This window comes from Enhydra lutris, unplaced genomic scaffold (genome assembly GCF_002288905.1).
Source record: "Enhydra lutris kenyoni isolate GAN:26980312 unplaced genomic scaffold, ASM228890v2 scaffoldscaffold11, whole genome shotgun sequence".
Lineage (NCBI taxonomy): Eukaryota > Metazoa > Chordata > Mammalia > Carnivora > Mustelidae > Enhydra > Enhydra lutris.
The window spans coordinates 14,682,201-14,698,607 of record NW_019154095.1 but is presented as its reverse complement, the minus strand read 5'-3'; the positions used below and the strand labels follow the sequence as shown (position 1 = coordinate 14,698,607).

At 43.0% G+C, this 16,407-nt stretch overlaps 1 protein-coding gene across 1 annotated transcript in view; it reads right to left on the bottom strand.

Annotated features, from left to right (window-relative positions):
• Positions 1 to 13,742: 13,742 nt before the first annotated feature.
• Positions 13,743 to 16,407, bottom strand: part of LOC111144551 (storkhead box 2) — a 101,053-nt gene continuing 98,388 nt past the window's right edge. Inside the window, exon 4 of the mRNA XM_022498879.1 lies at positions 13,743 to 14,090. Within this exon, the coding sequence (XP_022354587.1) occupies positions 13,895 to 14,090 (196 nt within the window). The 3' untranslated portion in view covers positions 13,743 to 13,894. The remainder of the gene's footprint in view (positions 14,091 to 16,407) is intronic.

Below are 16,407 nucleotides of genomic sequence, written 5' to 3'. Positions count from 1 at the left end.
GAAGGCAGGGATGGGAGGTAAAGGCAGCCACCAGATCAGGAGGCACCTCACAAGCCGCGGTAGAGTTGCATCTCATTGACCTAATTTTGACCAACGAAGGGATTTAAGCAGGGGAGTAATAGGCTCAGACTTAGATTTTGGGTTCAGAGTCGAATTCGGTGTTTAGTCATTTCAAGTCAAACGTAAAATACAGGAGAATCAGGGCATCTTGTCATTAGTGACTCTCACATGGCAACTCAGCATCAAATTATAGGTTTATTAGAAGTCTTAAAAGTCTGTTGGCTTTTCCTCTCCCCAAGGGACTCTGTGGAGGATACTTGGAAAGCTATCAGCAGAACTGCAGGGTGGCGTTGGGGGGTGGGGGGTGTGAGTGTCAGAGGGCATCACACCAACAAGGAACTCAGTCGCTTGCCCGGTTCCGGGAGGTGGTGTGCGCGCAAAGCCTTCCCACCTTCAGGTCCCTTGGGATCCAGCTGCGGGCGCGTGATACATACACAGGAAAAGGAAGGAAAGCAAAGAACACAAGAGTGTTCAAATGACTGGAAGGGCATGGGCTAAGAGGGCTTACCGTTCAAAGTTGAGACAGTAATCAGAAACAAGGATGTATGGGGGCTCCATCTGCGGACAGAGGCATAAAGACCGACACACCACACATTTCCAGCGCGGCCCCTTCCCATGATTGGTTTCAATGTTCCGTAGCAAAATCAGGTTAGAAAATGTATATGTAATGTTAGCTCCTCCCTCCCCCCCGCCCCTGCATGCACTTACAGCATTTATGATGTTAAACAGTCAGTCTAAAGGAAGATTAATGATACATACTCTGTCTTGGAAATGCATCTTTGCCACTCCCACTTTTCACATGCCGGGAATACTGTTCAGACCCCTCCGTCCTTCCTCTTGAAAGGTCCAGCTTAAGAATCCATCCGCCAGAATAGTACCGCAGTTGTGCGCCATCTGCCCTGAACCTGCCCAGTGGCACAGCCCTGGTTTTGTCCCTTACCCAGCATGTGGGGTTGCGCGGGTTTCCTGTCATCCTCACAGACACGGCGGTGAGGGAGAGAGGGCGGAATCTAGCCCAGTTTCTCTAACAGACCATAGCGCGGAACCTCAGAAGTCAGAAGAGTGAAGCTGGTTGCAAATCCCACAGTTGGTGAGCGGGTGGGATAGTTCTGGAACCTGGAGTCACTCCAGGCGGGTGCACTTTCCCATGCTATCCTGAGCATTCCACAATCTGGCTGCATTGCTACTTTCCCAGGTGTCGGGGCGACCTTCCCTTCTGAACCCCCTAGAAGACGATGATCATGTCTTTCACTTTGTGCTCCCAGAACCCACCAGGATGTCTTGCAACCAAGATGAAAGCGCTGAAACTTTGTTGCTCAGAACACCTGTTGTATCAAAGTTAACATTCCAATTCTCCTACCATACAGGAAGATATTTAACTTTTCCTCTGACCGAGGTTCCTTCCTCAAGTGGTATATTATTTCTGAATTGACAGAAACAGTATTCAGGATACTATTAATTTTAAACTTCATTTATTTCGCTAGTTTTGCAAAAACTAGCTTCAACAACAAATCAAAAATAGTCTATAGCAATGGGCTCTAAATTTTGAAAATGCATCCCCTTTAATGGACTACCTTTGGGTGGTAATATTTTTTAAAGTGTATTATTTAGGGGCACCTGAATGTCTCAGTCGGTTAAGCGTTTGACTCTTGGTTTCGGCTCAAGTCATGATCTCAGGTTACTGAGATGGAGCCCCTGGGCCTGGGCTCTGTGCTCAGCAGGGAGTCTGCTTCTGTCCCTCTGCCCCTCCCCCTGCTCAGGTGCTCACTCGCACTCTCTTAAATAAAATAAATCTCAAAAAAATATGAAATCTATGATTTAGATCTATTTACTACAAATTATGATAAGGATTAATTAAACACTACGTGAATTGACAAGCATTAGTTTTCCAGGCATGGTAAGAACTATCTGAAGTTTCCCACTTAGATTTGGAGGAAAAATGAGTTCATTGCAACAAATCATTGGGGAGAATGTTTAAGTTCTTGAGTAACGAATAGGGAGAATAAATCAAGCACCAGGTTATGAAGGCTACGGAGGGTTCATTTGTCTCCCCTTCATAATGGCTTTTACTCTGGGCCTAAAGAAAGAAACAATCCCTACCTTGAATCTTGGCTTTTCCCCATCTTAACCCTACCTTAAAATGAAGAAATTTTGGATTGTACTTTATTGAGACCAGGAGAACATTTTTGCTCTGGAAAGCAAGGAACACATTGATCTGCAATTGGGAAATCAACAAGCCTTTTTCTACTCAAGAGAAATCCGCAGGCTTCCGAGTTTCGCCCCCAGCAGAGGCCAAGAGGCCCAGAAAGGACGTCCGAACCCCGAGATGGACCTAAGTCTCAGTTCACGACCTTTCTTCTCTGTATTGTATCCTCAAACATTTTATGTTTTCAGAAACAATGTTCTGACTTTAAAACAGTATACGCTTCTTGTAGAATAGTTGGAGAATACAGAAAACCAAAATTAAGAGGTACATGTTCATAGGGGCGCCTGGGTGGCTCAGTGGGTTAAAGCCTCTGCCTTCAGCTCAGGTCATGATCCCAGGGTCCTGGGATCGAGCCCCGCATCGGGCTCTCTGCTCTGCAGGGAGCCTGCTTCCTCCTCTCTCTCTCTCTCTGCCTGCCTCTCTGCCTACTTGTGATCTCTGTCTGTCAAATTTAAAAAAAAAAAAAAAAGAGGTACATGTTCATAAAGGTCAGACTTTCAAGGTCAGATTTGGAGGAGACTGTGCGACACCGTGTCTCCCAGTGGGAACTTGATTCTGTAGTCATTCAGCTCACGCTGAGCCAAACCAGGCTCCCAGGAGGCGACTCCAGTCCCGGCTTCTGCACCCTGGTGACACAGAGCAAACCATCGTTCCAGACACTCCTGTTGAGGACCCCATCCTTGACACGGTTGGTCAACTAGAGCCTGGGAGACTTTTGGTGGTAGGTCAACCCAGGGCATGACTTTATTATTTATTTATTTTGCAGCTAACCTGATATTTGGAAGTAATAGCAAGTAGTTCGTCAGTAGAACTCCCTGGCTAAGCTTTTAAACTACCCACAGTTCAGCTACTAAATGAGTTAGCTATACAGCTAGGCACACTGTTGTAGGAAGCTAGGAAAAGGGTTATCAAGAAATGAAAATCCAGGACATGTTTTAAAAGTGTATGAGAAGGTAGAGGGGAGAGAAATGAGAACATTAAAATGAAAAATTGGCCACAAAGTCTCACAGACGCAGAAAGGGAAGGAGCAGGAGATTGGGGGAAGAAATGACAAGAAACAGAAAGAAATCATGTGGCTAAGATGGGGGGGGAAACTCAAAATCAAGACAGAAAACAAATTTTTTGTTACACTTCTGTGGAAAGTTTGCATAAACAATAGTCAGCTGTCTTTAGATTTAAGATACGGTTAAAAGGAAACATATTGTGGCCACAATCATAAATAGTCCCACCGCCTCGGGGAGCCCTGCAGAAACACAGCTTCGGGGACACAGAGACACAAACAGACTCTACACACTCACGGAGCAGGGTCTGGCCCTTTCACACACAGCCAGCGGCTTTCCGTGCCCAGCACATTCCGGGGCTTTTGAGCACGTCTTGTAATTCCGCTCCCATCTTTGTTGGCGCTGAGTGAAACCCAGTCCCTCCCGAGGCCCTGCCCGGGCCCCGACGAGCGAGCTTCCACAGTGCATGGATTCACAAGAAGGGACTAAAGCTTTCCACTCTGCTTTTAATCTTGTGACAACTTTTTGACATTTCAAAAGCCATCCCCTCCGTGTTGCTTTTCTTTTGTGAGAGAGAAGACCCACGGAGGCCGAGGGGTATGGCTAGGCAGCACTTTTCCAGAAGGCTGCTTAGCTTAGAAGCTGGCCTGAGCAAAATGCTCAGGGTTTTCACAGTCCCGCCGGGAACATCATGCGGAGCCCATTGCCTGCACAGTCGAGCCTACTGACAGTTTCAGGTATCTTAAGGGCCACAGAGAACAATGACAAGAGGGAGTGTGTGTCTCCCCCAACCCCTACCGAAGCTCAAGTAAATATCATACAGATGGCATAAATGGTTGAGCTGAGGTCATGGTCTTGGGCAGGAGTCTGAAGTCCTGACTCGAAGAAATTGAGAACACAGTGTTGGGAGTGGTAAGTTTTGTAAGAAAGGGAAAGAAGCCATACCTTTCTCAGGGCATGGACGTGGAAAGGGGTGTTCAGAGAGGTCTGTGCAAGAGAAGACATTTGGTCTGGACCTTGAAATGTGGTTAAAATTTGGACATGCAGAGACTGGAATGGAGAGAAGGAAGTGGGGGCTTACCCAGCGTAAGATCTGTTATTAAGCCAGAACACCCCTCTCCCTACCAGTACTGATGGTGCGGCATAAGCAAAGATACACATTAAATGTTATCAGTAGTGACCTTTTCCCCTCTGAACCTTAAAAATTTTGAACAGCCCCATCAGACCAATGGAGTCCATTGATAAGCTTACGATCTTCCCTGTTTTGCTTTAAAAACTCAATGCAAGTACTTTAAATAAGCAGTCTACGAAATATTCTGACTGCTAACATCTTTAGGGATGTGTTAGCATTTGGTAGTGCTCTCTATTAATTGGCTAGAACAAAAGTCAGTTCTAAAAGATAATCTCTCAGACCTATTTGCCTGACTGCTTAAGAGGCCCGCCGGTACCCCCAAACCACCTAATTCGATCTCTTTTAAATGGACACAGAAGGAAGCAGGGGAGGACATTGACTGTTTCCAAGACCATCACTCTGTCTCTAGGAACCCTGATACCTTCCACGTCTGAATATCAATTTGACATTCAGCACAGATGTCTTATGAACCGCCGTCAAGTAACATAGGAAGGGGGCGGGGGGAAGACCCTATCATCTGCAATCCATTTAAGGTTTGTTAACCTGTCGCATGTCTTGCCAACAGTAACAAACAATAGAAAGCGACGCTGGGTGAGACAGACCCCTGGTACCTTTGCAATCTGGCCGGGTGCAAATAGGGAAATCCTCTGCTGGTGGAAGATATTTGAGAATGAGATTTGAAATGCTAGAAACCACGGTGCTGTTGTTAATTTTAAAGGAAGTGCCTTTCAGGGGGGATACCCTGCACCCCCCTCCCTGACCATCTAGGGGATAATAAAGAATGGCAGATGCTGGCTTAAAGCACAGATATAAAAATGTTCAAAGATAATTTCCCAAGATAATAAATTCTCAACACATCATTAAAAGGGAGTCACACAGAAGTCAAAGTATAACTTCTTGTCTGACATCTTTTGTTTCATTGCCATTTATAGACTATGGTGATACAGAGATCTTTGGTTTCATGCAGGATCTAGCTGTCCATCTATCATCTACCTATCTATCATCTCTGGAAATTGCCAGTGATTTATCAGACCTTTGATGAATCCGCTGGTGGCAGATTTCTATCCAAGTGTTGGGAGAACAAAAAGCTCTTAGTGCAAAGGTGAGTGGAAGTGAGATTGAAGGAAGACAGTGGCCTTGGATCCAAGGAGGATAGGGCAATATAAATATGAAATTTCAAATGCCAGCTATCAATCGTAGCCACATACAGATTAGGTATATAGATTATATATCCTAGAACACAAACATTTTCTATCTATAACATATATGATACTATGTAAATATATCAACATGTGATACATCCATCTATATAAAAATAATAAATAATAAATAATCGAGACCAGGAAAGAGTCTAAACATGAGACCAGAAAAGCATAACTACAACCAAACAAACAAAAATTCTTGGTCAAGCATGGAGAAAAGAGTGATAAAGCAAAATAAACCCAAGGAAATAGAAAAGAAAAATAACGCGTGGAGCTTTGAGACAAAGGAAGAGAAAGAGGAGAGACAGGAAGGAGGGTGACCCGGGAGGAACATGCTCGGCGGAATCTGTCACCTCTAAAGGGACATATACACAGGCCAATGATGGCCGGAAGTCCGGGACCTTCCCTCCGCCTACCCACAGTCACTAGCTCCAGAGTCCTAGATCTGGGGAGGAAAGAATTTGCCAACCGTCGAACATCGGCAGTTCGGTTTTGTCCCTTGAATTCGAAATCGGCATCTCTGACCTCACCTCTCTTACCAAACCTATGGCATCTGCCACTAACTCTCTATATCGATCTTCCAATGCAGTTCTTTGAAGAAGATTCACCAGGAAACCCTGCTCAGCCTATCTGGAGGGCAGGTGCCTCCATTTCCCTCGCAATTGCCGTCTGGTGCAGAGTTCTCTGTAAATATCCATCACACACACTTATTCCATGTGTTACATGATTAACTGTTTGCTTTACAGGAGAAGTCTGGAGCCACCGGGCCCAAACAGGGGGAATATCATGAAATCCAAGTATTCCCACAGTAGGGATACGATTTCATAGTTAAATAAATTATTAAAGTCAGGTGAATACCTTCTTTTTATTATTCAGTGGCTCTCAATTTCACAGCTGTAACAGGGCAGAAGGCGCTCTGCTTGGCTTTTCTTTATGGAGGAAAAAAAAAAAAACCCCACCACTCTAAACACTTAAAAATGAGTTAAAACCATACCATTTCCTTTGGAAAGAAAAGATTTTTATGAACTGTGACCATTCTCTCAAAGGAGTCAGAATCCTGCTTTCCATCTTCTTAGCAAAGTCACCACATTTCCTCCATGTGTCCTGCTCACTGGCTTGCTCTGAAGGGAACATACAGTTAGTTACCCAGCTTTCAGCACAGTAGCTTCTGGTCCTAGTGTAAAACCCACAGAGTCTTCCAGTATTCTTGTTCTCCCGAACTTCAGGCTTATAAGAGGACATGTCTGAATTGAGACAGTTTAAAATATCTATAGACAAACGTACACAACGGAAGTCAGATTTGTCCTTCAAAGCGGTCCCCTTGGGTTGTCCATGCTTATCCAGAGGACGCTGCCATCAGAGGTCCGCTCTGGGGTTGCCTTTCCAAGAAAATCAGGCTCAACCCTACAGCTTCCTATTGTTTTTGACTAATAATGCTGTTTCCTAGCTTCATCGTTTGCTTGATGGCAGATTTGGTTTGAAAAAGGGGAGTCCATTCTCTAAGGACAAAGATTTGCTAGTGGGAAGGACAGCCAAGATAGTATCTGATAGATTCTGGAGGTGGTGAGACACAGAGGGGAGGAATTCCCAACTTGGGAATATGTAGCTAGCTCCCGGGTGTTCCCTGGAAAGGGGATCACATTTATTTTGGGTATAGAAGTTGTGATTTGAAAGCTAACAAAACAGACCAACCCCACTGCTTTCTGATGTCACAGAAAACACAATTCTGGGCATCCCTAAGCCTGACTCTGCAAAATTTGAATAGCTAGCCAAAAAAACTGTGGCTTTTTCAATATTCCTGGAAAAAGATTTCTGATCAGGTATTTCCCTTTTCAGTTGTTTTCATTCAAAAGCTCTAATAACAAAGATTGTATAATAAAAAAAATTGTTACAAACTCCCTATTGAGAGAAATGAATCAGTCTCACCTGAAGTACTTTTGTACCAAATACCAAATACCAAAAAAATCCACTTAGACATATAACCAAATGTTATTTAATATCTTAAAAAGTAACACAATCCAAAATGGATATTTCACACAACACTACATAAACAACATGAACACAATATTACCATATGGAGGGACTTTCAAATATAGACTTACAAAAATCCCTGTGCTTTTTTTCCTCTTAAGTTATTATACTAAGCATGACAAGCCATCATCATTTACAATATGGCACACCGACACGATAAAAACCATGTTACAAATGTGCTGTCGTAAATCAGTAACATTAGGGAAGACATTTCATGAACTGTAATTATTTCATATGAAATACTATACAATATAAACAGAACATCCATCTTGGATGACCTTTACAGCAACCAGAGACCAAGTAATTTAAAGTTTTTTTTTTTTCAGTGCAAACACATTTTATTCAAGGCAGTCTTGGCTGCAAAACTCCTTTCTAACATACAGTAAATCCCACTTGCACTTCTTAATTCATTTACCCCAATGCAATAGTCACATTCAGTCACTCGGAGAAAGATACCTGCAGAATTATGATCCCTTTAAACTTAACGTTGAAATGTAATTCTCTTCTAGAAAGTAGTGTCAACTACTCTAAGGACCTTAATTTGTAGCTGTCAATACTTACATGAAGGTGACCGGAGGGCAGCTCTAGTCCTCACCCATCACATGTGCACGATACCACACACCGTTTTGCCCTTCCATGGTGGAAACCGTGGCAGTGGATCAGTGTCTAGGTGGGAGAGTGGGACAGAGGCAGGGAGGAAGGACCTGGGAAGACAGGTGGGCAAGGAGTTGCTGAGTGCATACTTCGTGAATTTCCCATAACTGCAGAGGACTGATACTGAAGGAGCTCTCAGATCTCAGATTTGGTACCTCTTCTGGGTGGGAGCAAAGGAACTGGGATGCCAAGGTCAGCCTTTGGTCAGGGGGGTAGGCAGCTGTGCATGGACCAGCCAACCCTCTAGCCTTACATTTGCTGCCTCACTTGTGAAACTCCCCTTCCCTCCTTGGCAGGGTGCGTGTGTTCTCATTGGAAGCCAACAGTGAGCAGTTGAAGCCCTATAACTGATAATATACAATCATAAGGTTTAGTCCCCCTTGAGCCTTATAGAATTCTCAACCTTGCCAATCAGCAACTGTAAGTCATGGAACAACTGTGAAAACACAGGATTATGTGTTAGAGGGTCAATCACTGGGGGATCTCTCTCTGGGCTGCTGCCGCAAAAGATACAGAGACGAACTCAATCGGGGAGATGCCAAGCCTATTTCAAACACTCCAGGAAATTACATCATGAAGTTTTTTCGCATATATAATTTATGAAATGTCTCCAGATAAAAATCTATGGGAAAATACTGGATGTATCCTTCATTCTATAAAACCTTCTGAGAGAATGACAGAGTGACAGCTGATTCTTTAATCTAACTTGGCAAAGACCAGACCGATGGTAATCTCCTTCCTGCCTGTATTTTACTAACCCCAAGCAAAACAAGGTTTTCCATGCTTTTGGATTTGTTCTTCCTGTGTTCTAGCTTCCCCAAGCCCTAAACATGTGCAGACACCTGGCTTGCTAACAGAAGAGAACAGGCAGGGTGGTGGCTGGGGTGGGGGGTTGGGTAGGTGGGGGATGGGAGGCGGGGGAAAGGAGAGGACGGGATCACTTCTGCTTGGGACTCCACTGTCTGTGTGACAGCGTGCTGTTAGCTGGTTCTGTGACTGGCCTGTGGCAATGGAGCAGGTCCTCAGCAAGGATCTGGTATCCCTGACTTTGAGGAAACACTGAGAACTAGATTGGCTCCCTTGGAAATCCAGATTCTTCCGGGTAGGACTCAATATATTGTACTGAGTTTCTAGTGTGCTCAAGTAGCACAGCCAAGAGTACTTGATAAACTTTTTAATTACAGTTCCTGTTTCAGCACCTTCCACTGCCCGGAGCAGTAATGTTCTTGAAGGATGGTATTTCGCACAGGAATTACCGAAGCCCAATAGGAAACTGTAAATGAGGGTGTACGTCTAGGATCTGCCTCTGACCGCAACAGCATTTGGGTGGGTTTTGCAAAATTCCAAACACCCTGAACTGTTTGAATGAAAATGGACAAGAGTGTACAGTTGTTATTTGTTTTCTTTGACTTTATTAGCACACATCAGAAAAATAGCATTGTATTTAGTGATTTCTCATGAGGGTCTATCAAACAGATAGAAAACAGATCACTGGTAGCTGCCACGGAAATTTCTGGGTAATCTGAGGTCCCAACTTCTCTCTCTCCATTTCAAGTATGGGTATTACAAATAGGACCTGCTTAGTTAACTGTTTGTCAATCTGAATGCTTTGGAAGCACTTTGAGATCCCAAAATGAGCTGGCGAAGTCATGATCGCTTGTTGACTTTTCATCAAGCTCAAAATACTGCCTGTGTTATAAATGGCGAGACTTTTCAAAATAGGTTCACTATTGTGAGCTATACGCCTATAATTTAGGTTAAAAACTTTATTTTCAAGTACACTTGGTGGGGATAAGTGGTTTATTCTGGGTAGGATTTTACAAAGCTGTGCCAACCTAAAACCAAACCAAACCAAACCAAACAAAAAACCGCACAATGCTTTCCTTTTCATCCAACAGGTTTTTCCTCCCCCTGGTGGTTGCGATAGAATTTGAATTTACATCCTCGAACCGATGGTTGGGCTCTGAGAAAGGGAGACTTGGGAACAGCTGGTGTTCAGATCATTGTTAGTCCAGATTAACTTTGAACTTATGCCTCCTGAACTTGCACTTCACATCAGAGAAGCACTAATTTGGTATTTTTATCTTGGTTGGTCCCCATTTAGCTCCTCTAGCTGTCTTCTCTATTTGATGGCACCCCCCCTTTTCATATGCTCATTGAGGTCCCCTGAGATGTGCAAAATATATAAAATGGAATACAAAGTATTTAACGGAACACAGCTCTTTTAATTAAAATGACGTTTGGGCTCGGGATGCTAGCATGTGAGTGAAGGCAGAGAGGCCCAAAGTACTTCAAAGCCGGCACAGTCCAAATTTGTTGTGTGTCTTCAGTTACTGAAAACCTAGAATTTCCACATCCAATTCTGACAGAACTAAAGAGCTTGCTAAATTGTTTACCGATTGGCTTGGCTCTTCCCCCGGGGGGAGAACTCTTAGCAGGAGTGGGGGTGGGTTTGGGGGCAGTGGGGAAAGACCAGAGATTCCAACTTCCTTTCGTTGGTAACAAAATCAAGTGTGCTTTCGTGGGAAAGAGAGGAGAGACAGGTTTACATCTGAAAGCGCAATAATGCCGTGAAACCAAACCACGGCCATGAAGAAGTCACGAGTCTACAGGGGCAGTCACTGACACACACACGGAACGCCATGGCCTCATGTCTACGGAGGTTTTCAACTTTGCTTTTCTGAACAATACACTTTAAACACACTGCTGCCGTTTCATCAAATTTATGGAGGTAGTTATATGTAAAAAATAAAAATTGCCATAAAGTAATATGCTGCATCATAATAATACATAAGTGTGCAAAATGCCGACAGACGGGTTGACCCTTTAGAGTTGAACGCTACACAGAGATTCAAGCAGACTCAGTTCTGTAAACCTTTCAGCTGATAAACTCTAAGTGAAGACTAGATCAGCAGCCACGTCACACAAAGCTCTATCAGTTCAGGGGAGGACAAGGACGTTGGCAAAGCTTGGCGTGGGCTGAGGGTTTGGTCACTGAGAAGCTCGCCCGCCGTCGGAGGACCGTCTCGGGTCACATCTGTAACAACGCTTCCTGCCGCCATGCCTCCCCCATCCAGAACTCCTCATGAAATGCAGACGGGGACACTTCCAAACAGATCGTCTGCTTACACTGTAACATCTTTAAAGACCATCTTTTCTACGATAATGGCTCCAGGTCTAAGGGAGTCGTTGTTGTTGTTTTTGAAATCATGTACCCCATAGCATCGGGCAAATGGTATACACGTTTTATTTGAATCATGTCTTCTGTAAACCTATTTCTTGTGGAATACTGATAAATTCCTATTTTAAAGCTTCTCTTAAAGGTAATGCTTTCCTTTCCGGTCCACACTGCGTTTGATTACTATAATGGCTACTTTCAGAGGATCAACGAGAGGCTGATATATTGTTTGAATGGTTATGTTATTTATGAACTGATGGTACGATTCGACACTCGAGAGCAGGTTTTTTGGAAAAAAAGGAATTTAGACAGAAGAATTTGGTAACCGTATGGTATATAACTCCCCAGGGAAACAGACTGTGTGTGTAGTCTATTAGTTACATTATCATTCTTCCTGGACATATTTAAGCAATGAGACAAATAGTGCATTTCTGGGCAATCGGGGCATGCCTTGGAGGAAATAAGGCATGAGACTGAAAGCCAACTGACTTAAAGCATTTTAGTGGGGGGGGGGTTACCAAGAAATGTGCTTATGTTTCATACTAAGCACAAAAAAAGGAATCTAGACTAAACTTGAGGAGTCCAGTTTGACCTAATGCGACTTCCACATATCTGAAAAAGCATGAGAGACCATCCACATGCTTCAAGAATCGGTCTAATTATGTGTCGGAGTGCATTCTTTAAACAGATCCCTAGTGATTAAGCCTATACTGAAGCAGAAATGTTGCACACATTTTTTTGCCAATTACCGTAGTCTGAGGTGGAAAGAGTTTAGATCTATTTTTGGATATATATTTTATTATATGGCTCCAAACAGCACATGCCACTGAACTAAACTTTTGGTCAGACCATTTGCTTGAGTCACATGCAACCCTTCTGCAAGTAATTTGTCATTATCGACACATTTAGTCCATTGTTCTCATAGAATAAAATGGGGAGTTTTGAAATGTCTCTTTTCTATAAAGTTGAAGCTCAAGATTATTGGTAATCCCTATGCTGCTGAGTCTTCTTTGTATTCAACAAGACATTGTAAACCAAAGCAACGTGTTAACAAACCATTTTGAAATAAGTTGGGCTAGGAACTATACATCCACCTAAAAAACACCTCCTGAAATTGGTTACAAAGTATCTGTAAACATTACCCTGGCATAGTTCATGTATGCATAATTGTTACTCTGATAAATTTTAGGGGAGTACAAGTTCGGATTATACCATACTTGCAGAATGAGCACATTCTGTTGGTAATTACATGGGCACATGTAAATTTCTAATCAAAAATTATTTTAAAGTTTTCTCTATAGATATCTTTCCAGGAATAAAAGGCCTGAAGTTCAACTCTCCCTAACTTTGCTCTTTCCTATAACCACTAAAAATGATCTCCCATAGCCTAATTTAGGCATTCTATTTGAAACTACATAAAATAGATTAATGTCCTTCCATTAGAAAGAATAACATCCCCAGGCCATACTCTTCATTTGTATCACAAAGAACATTTTGCCTTTAAACAAACTAATCATTGTATCTATTATAGTAAGATAGGATCATCATAAGGATCACAAGGAGGAAATTATCATCCTTAAATATTTGACTGACACCGTTAGAGAGTCCACATTTCCCCTCTTCCATCCCTCAGTGCCGTGCCCCAGCCAGGCTGGGGATCCCCTTCCTTCGCCCACTTCAGAATCAAAGGCCTATATTCCTGTTCATGATTATGGAAGGTTCAAAATCAGACAAGCATCTGTTTCACTTAAAAACAAAATCCTGAAAAAAAAACAAACACTCCCAGAATTTCGATCACGACCCCTTCTGACACACTTCCACGGGCTCCTGCAAAAAACTGTGTCATGAAAACTCACAGTGAAAAATGACGGGTGCATAAATAATTCACACACAAAGGGCTGGGGTCCCTTCCGGTCAGTTTGACATTGATCTGCCTCAAGCTGGACCCTGGCATTGGTCATTTTGTGGTGCTTACGCTTTTTTTTGTCTTTTTGTTTGTTTGTTTGTTTTTGGGAAGTGTCAAGGATCAGTTCCGTGGCACCCTCCGACCACAGACTGGGAGCAACACGCATCTGTGGCATTTAAAAATGGAATTGGCAACTTCATGACATTGGAATGCATACCACACTTACAGTGTCTAGACTTTCCTATGTGTGCTCAGTTACAAGTAGTGAAACAAACGTATACATATCACCCCTACTGCTATTCGGTTGCTACAGAGCCATAAATGTGAAAAGCAATACTCTGAAATAAAGATTTTTGTTTGTTTTTTGTTTTTTTTTTTTTGCCCTAGCCTACTTAGCAGCACAGTTTAAGTAAACACAAAAACTGTGGTCGAGATGCTTGTCTTTCCCCAGATGTAAACATCAGTCCCAGTGTCGTAAACTTGGCTGTATCGAATGAGACAGGAGATCGGAGACAGTACGACTCTCACACACTAGTAACAGAAGCTTGCAAGCAGTTGGAAGGTTTCTGTAATTTCTCAGCTTCGTTGGTTGCGGGGTCCGTGCTCGCTCGGAAGTTGAAGGCCGGGCCAGCTCCGCCGTGGACTGGGCTCAAGGTAGCGTTCTGACGCCGGTTACTTTCAACAATGCTGGACGTGTTGGAAGCCAGGCTCTCCCGAGTGCTAAAAGAGTAAAAAGGGTTTGTTTTGTTTTGTTTTCAACATAAATAATTATCTCTTGAGCCCCAGAGGAAGAGCAAATGATGTGGTTAATGGATTTCCTCTGTTGGCTCATGATGTCATATATACACCATCTCCCACTGATTATTCACATATGCTTGTCCAATGTGGGCTCCAGAAATTCTCACACACGTTACAATCCACGGAACCCTGAATAACGGGTTTTCATCCAGCTAAGTGCACTTTAAATGTTTTCCCTTTCCTTCCCCATTCAAGGAAATCGCTTCCAAATTTGATGGGCTCGATCACTATCACGTTCATTTAGAAAAGAATCCTCTTAAGTACACATATGTGATGATTGTATTTCAGGCTGGAAATTCACTGAATAAATGAATAAACTCAATTTTGCCCCTAATGATTCTGTTTTCATTCCTGATTAGCAGATTTTGACTTTGGTGGACTTCAAGGCATACCATTAGCTAATTTGGCACTCTGATGGGAATAAAATTCTTCTTAAAACACTTCACACCTCTGTTTCAAATGTTAACACTTTCATGGAAATACATTGTATTTCCAGATCAGGAATCTTAGATTTCCCCCATTCATTTGTGAAGTTTACATCCCCTCCCCCCACTTTGGTAGCAATATTTTATTTTTCAAGGCTTCTTATGGACAGAGGTGATTCAAAGGTATTTCTACTTCTAATTTTTAAAGTGAGAACTTCTTGAATCTTGATTCAGAACATCAACATTTTAAATGTGTAGGGCAATAGCAGAAATAAGGTTACTTAGCCTGATGGATAGGAACTGGACAGGTTCTATATTCAAAGTCCTCAAAATAGGAATAAGAAACTTAAGTTTACAAAGATACTGAAGAAACCACAAGGATGCGCAAAACATCCATTCACCCGACTGGGCAGATTCGGAGTTTAGAAAATACTCTATGAGAGTCGGCCCCCCATTGCTGATTTCAGCCTGCTGAAACTAGTCAGCAGGTCAGACTGCTTCAACGGACATCCTCACCACCTCTCCGTCATTCCCACACTAAATTAACAGCCATTTTGTCTGAACCCCGCATAGATTTTTTTCCCACTATCGGAGTGCAGGGTGTTCATATGAAATCTTCTGTAAGCCTAAACGTCAGGAAGGGTTTACACGTGCTTTCCAAACGCTCGCCATTAATGCCCTTCGCTGTTACAGAAGACCCATGTTAGTACCTGTTTTTGCTGAGTGTAAGAAATCCGAAGATTTTTGCTTTCACGAAGAAAGCTGTTACTAACATAGGGTCTTTTGTAAAAGTGAAGGGATGTTAACACAAAGTTTCAGAAAGCAGGGGATGCTTGTACTGTGTTTGGCGGCACTTCCTAGATAGTGGATTATTTTATTCTAACCCTTGTGGCCTTGAGTGTGCCAAGGGGTAGTTGTTTAAAAGGAAGTTCCGTCATCAACTACCAAAAAGACAACTGGATCTTTCTTGACTGCAAAGGGCACCTCCAGAAGGTTAATATGTTTACAGAAATAAGTCAAGTTCTTTCATTGTGCTTACGGTAGATCTGAGCATACCTACAGAATACCCCAAAACATCACCACTAAAGCGATGTTAAGTGTTAGACTCACCTACTTACCTGCCTTACCCTTTCCCTAAGAAAATTCATCAGGGACTTGCCAGCACCTTTGCTGGGGCCTAGGGTCAGGCGGAGGAAGGAAGAAGGCAATCGACACCTAGAACCCCAAAGATATAGTGACACGTTCCTTCAGTTTCACTCTTAACTGTGAGAGTAACTTTTTACAGTATTCAATATCCCCATCTCTAAAATGAGGAGGGTTAGGAGATTAACCTACTCACAGAGTGACTGTGAAGAAGTAAGCGTTGATGAATCTGTACGCTAAAAAGCTAGATACATTGTAATTATTTCTGTTGTACATCTGGCATCTAATGAATGAAGCAGCTACTATGACTTGGTTTCAGAATGCCTCTGTTACTAGTGACCCCTTTTTCTATGGAAAAATGCATTTTAAGGTCCAAAGGCCCTTAAACCCGCTTAAGCCTTTGAAATCAGCTTTCAAGGCAGGGTTTGCATTCATCAGGCACCCGCTGTATGCCAGGCACTGGGCCAGGCACTGTGCACACACATCACTGCTAAAGACCATCTAAGCTGGGAGCTGTCTGTGCTCGAAGATGCCTCTGACCACCTCTGGGCAGAGTCACTCATAGTGATGAATAGATACAGCACGCCAGTTTCTCCAAACGGTATATATTTCGTTACTGCTGTAATAATGAGAGCAGGGTGCCACGCTCCTAACGAGGACTCTGGGTGTGA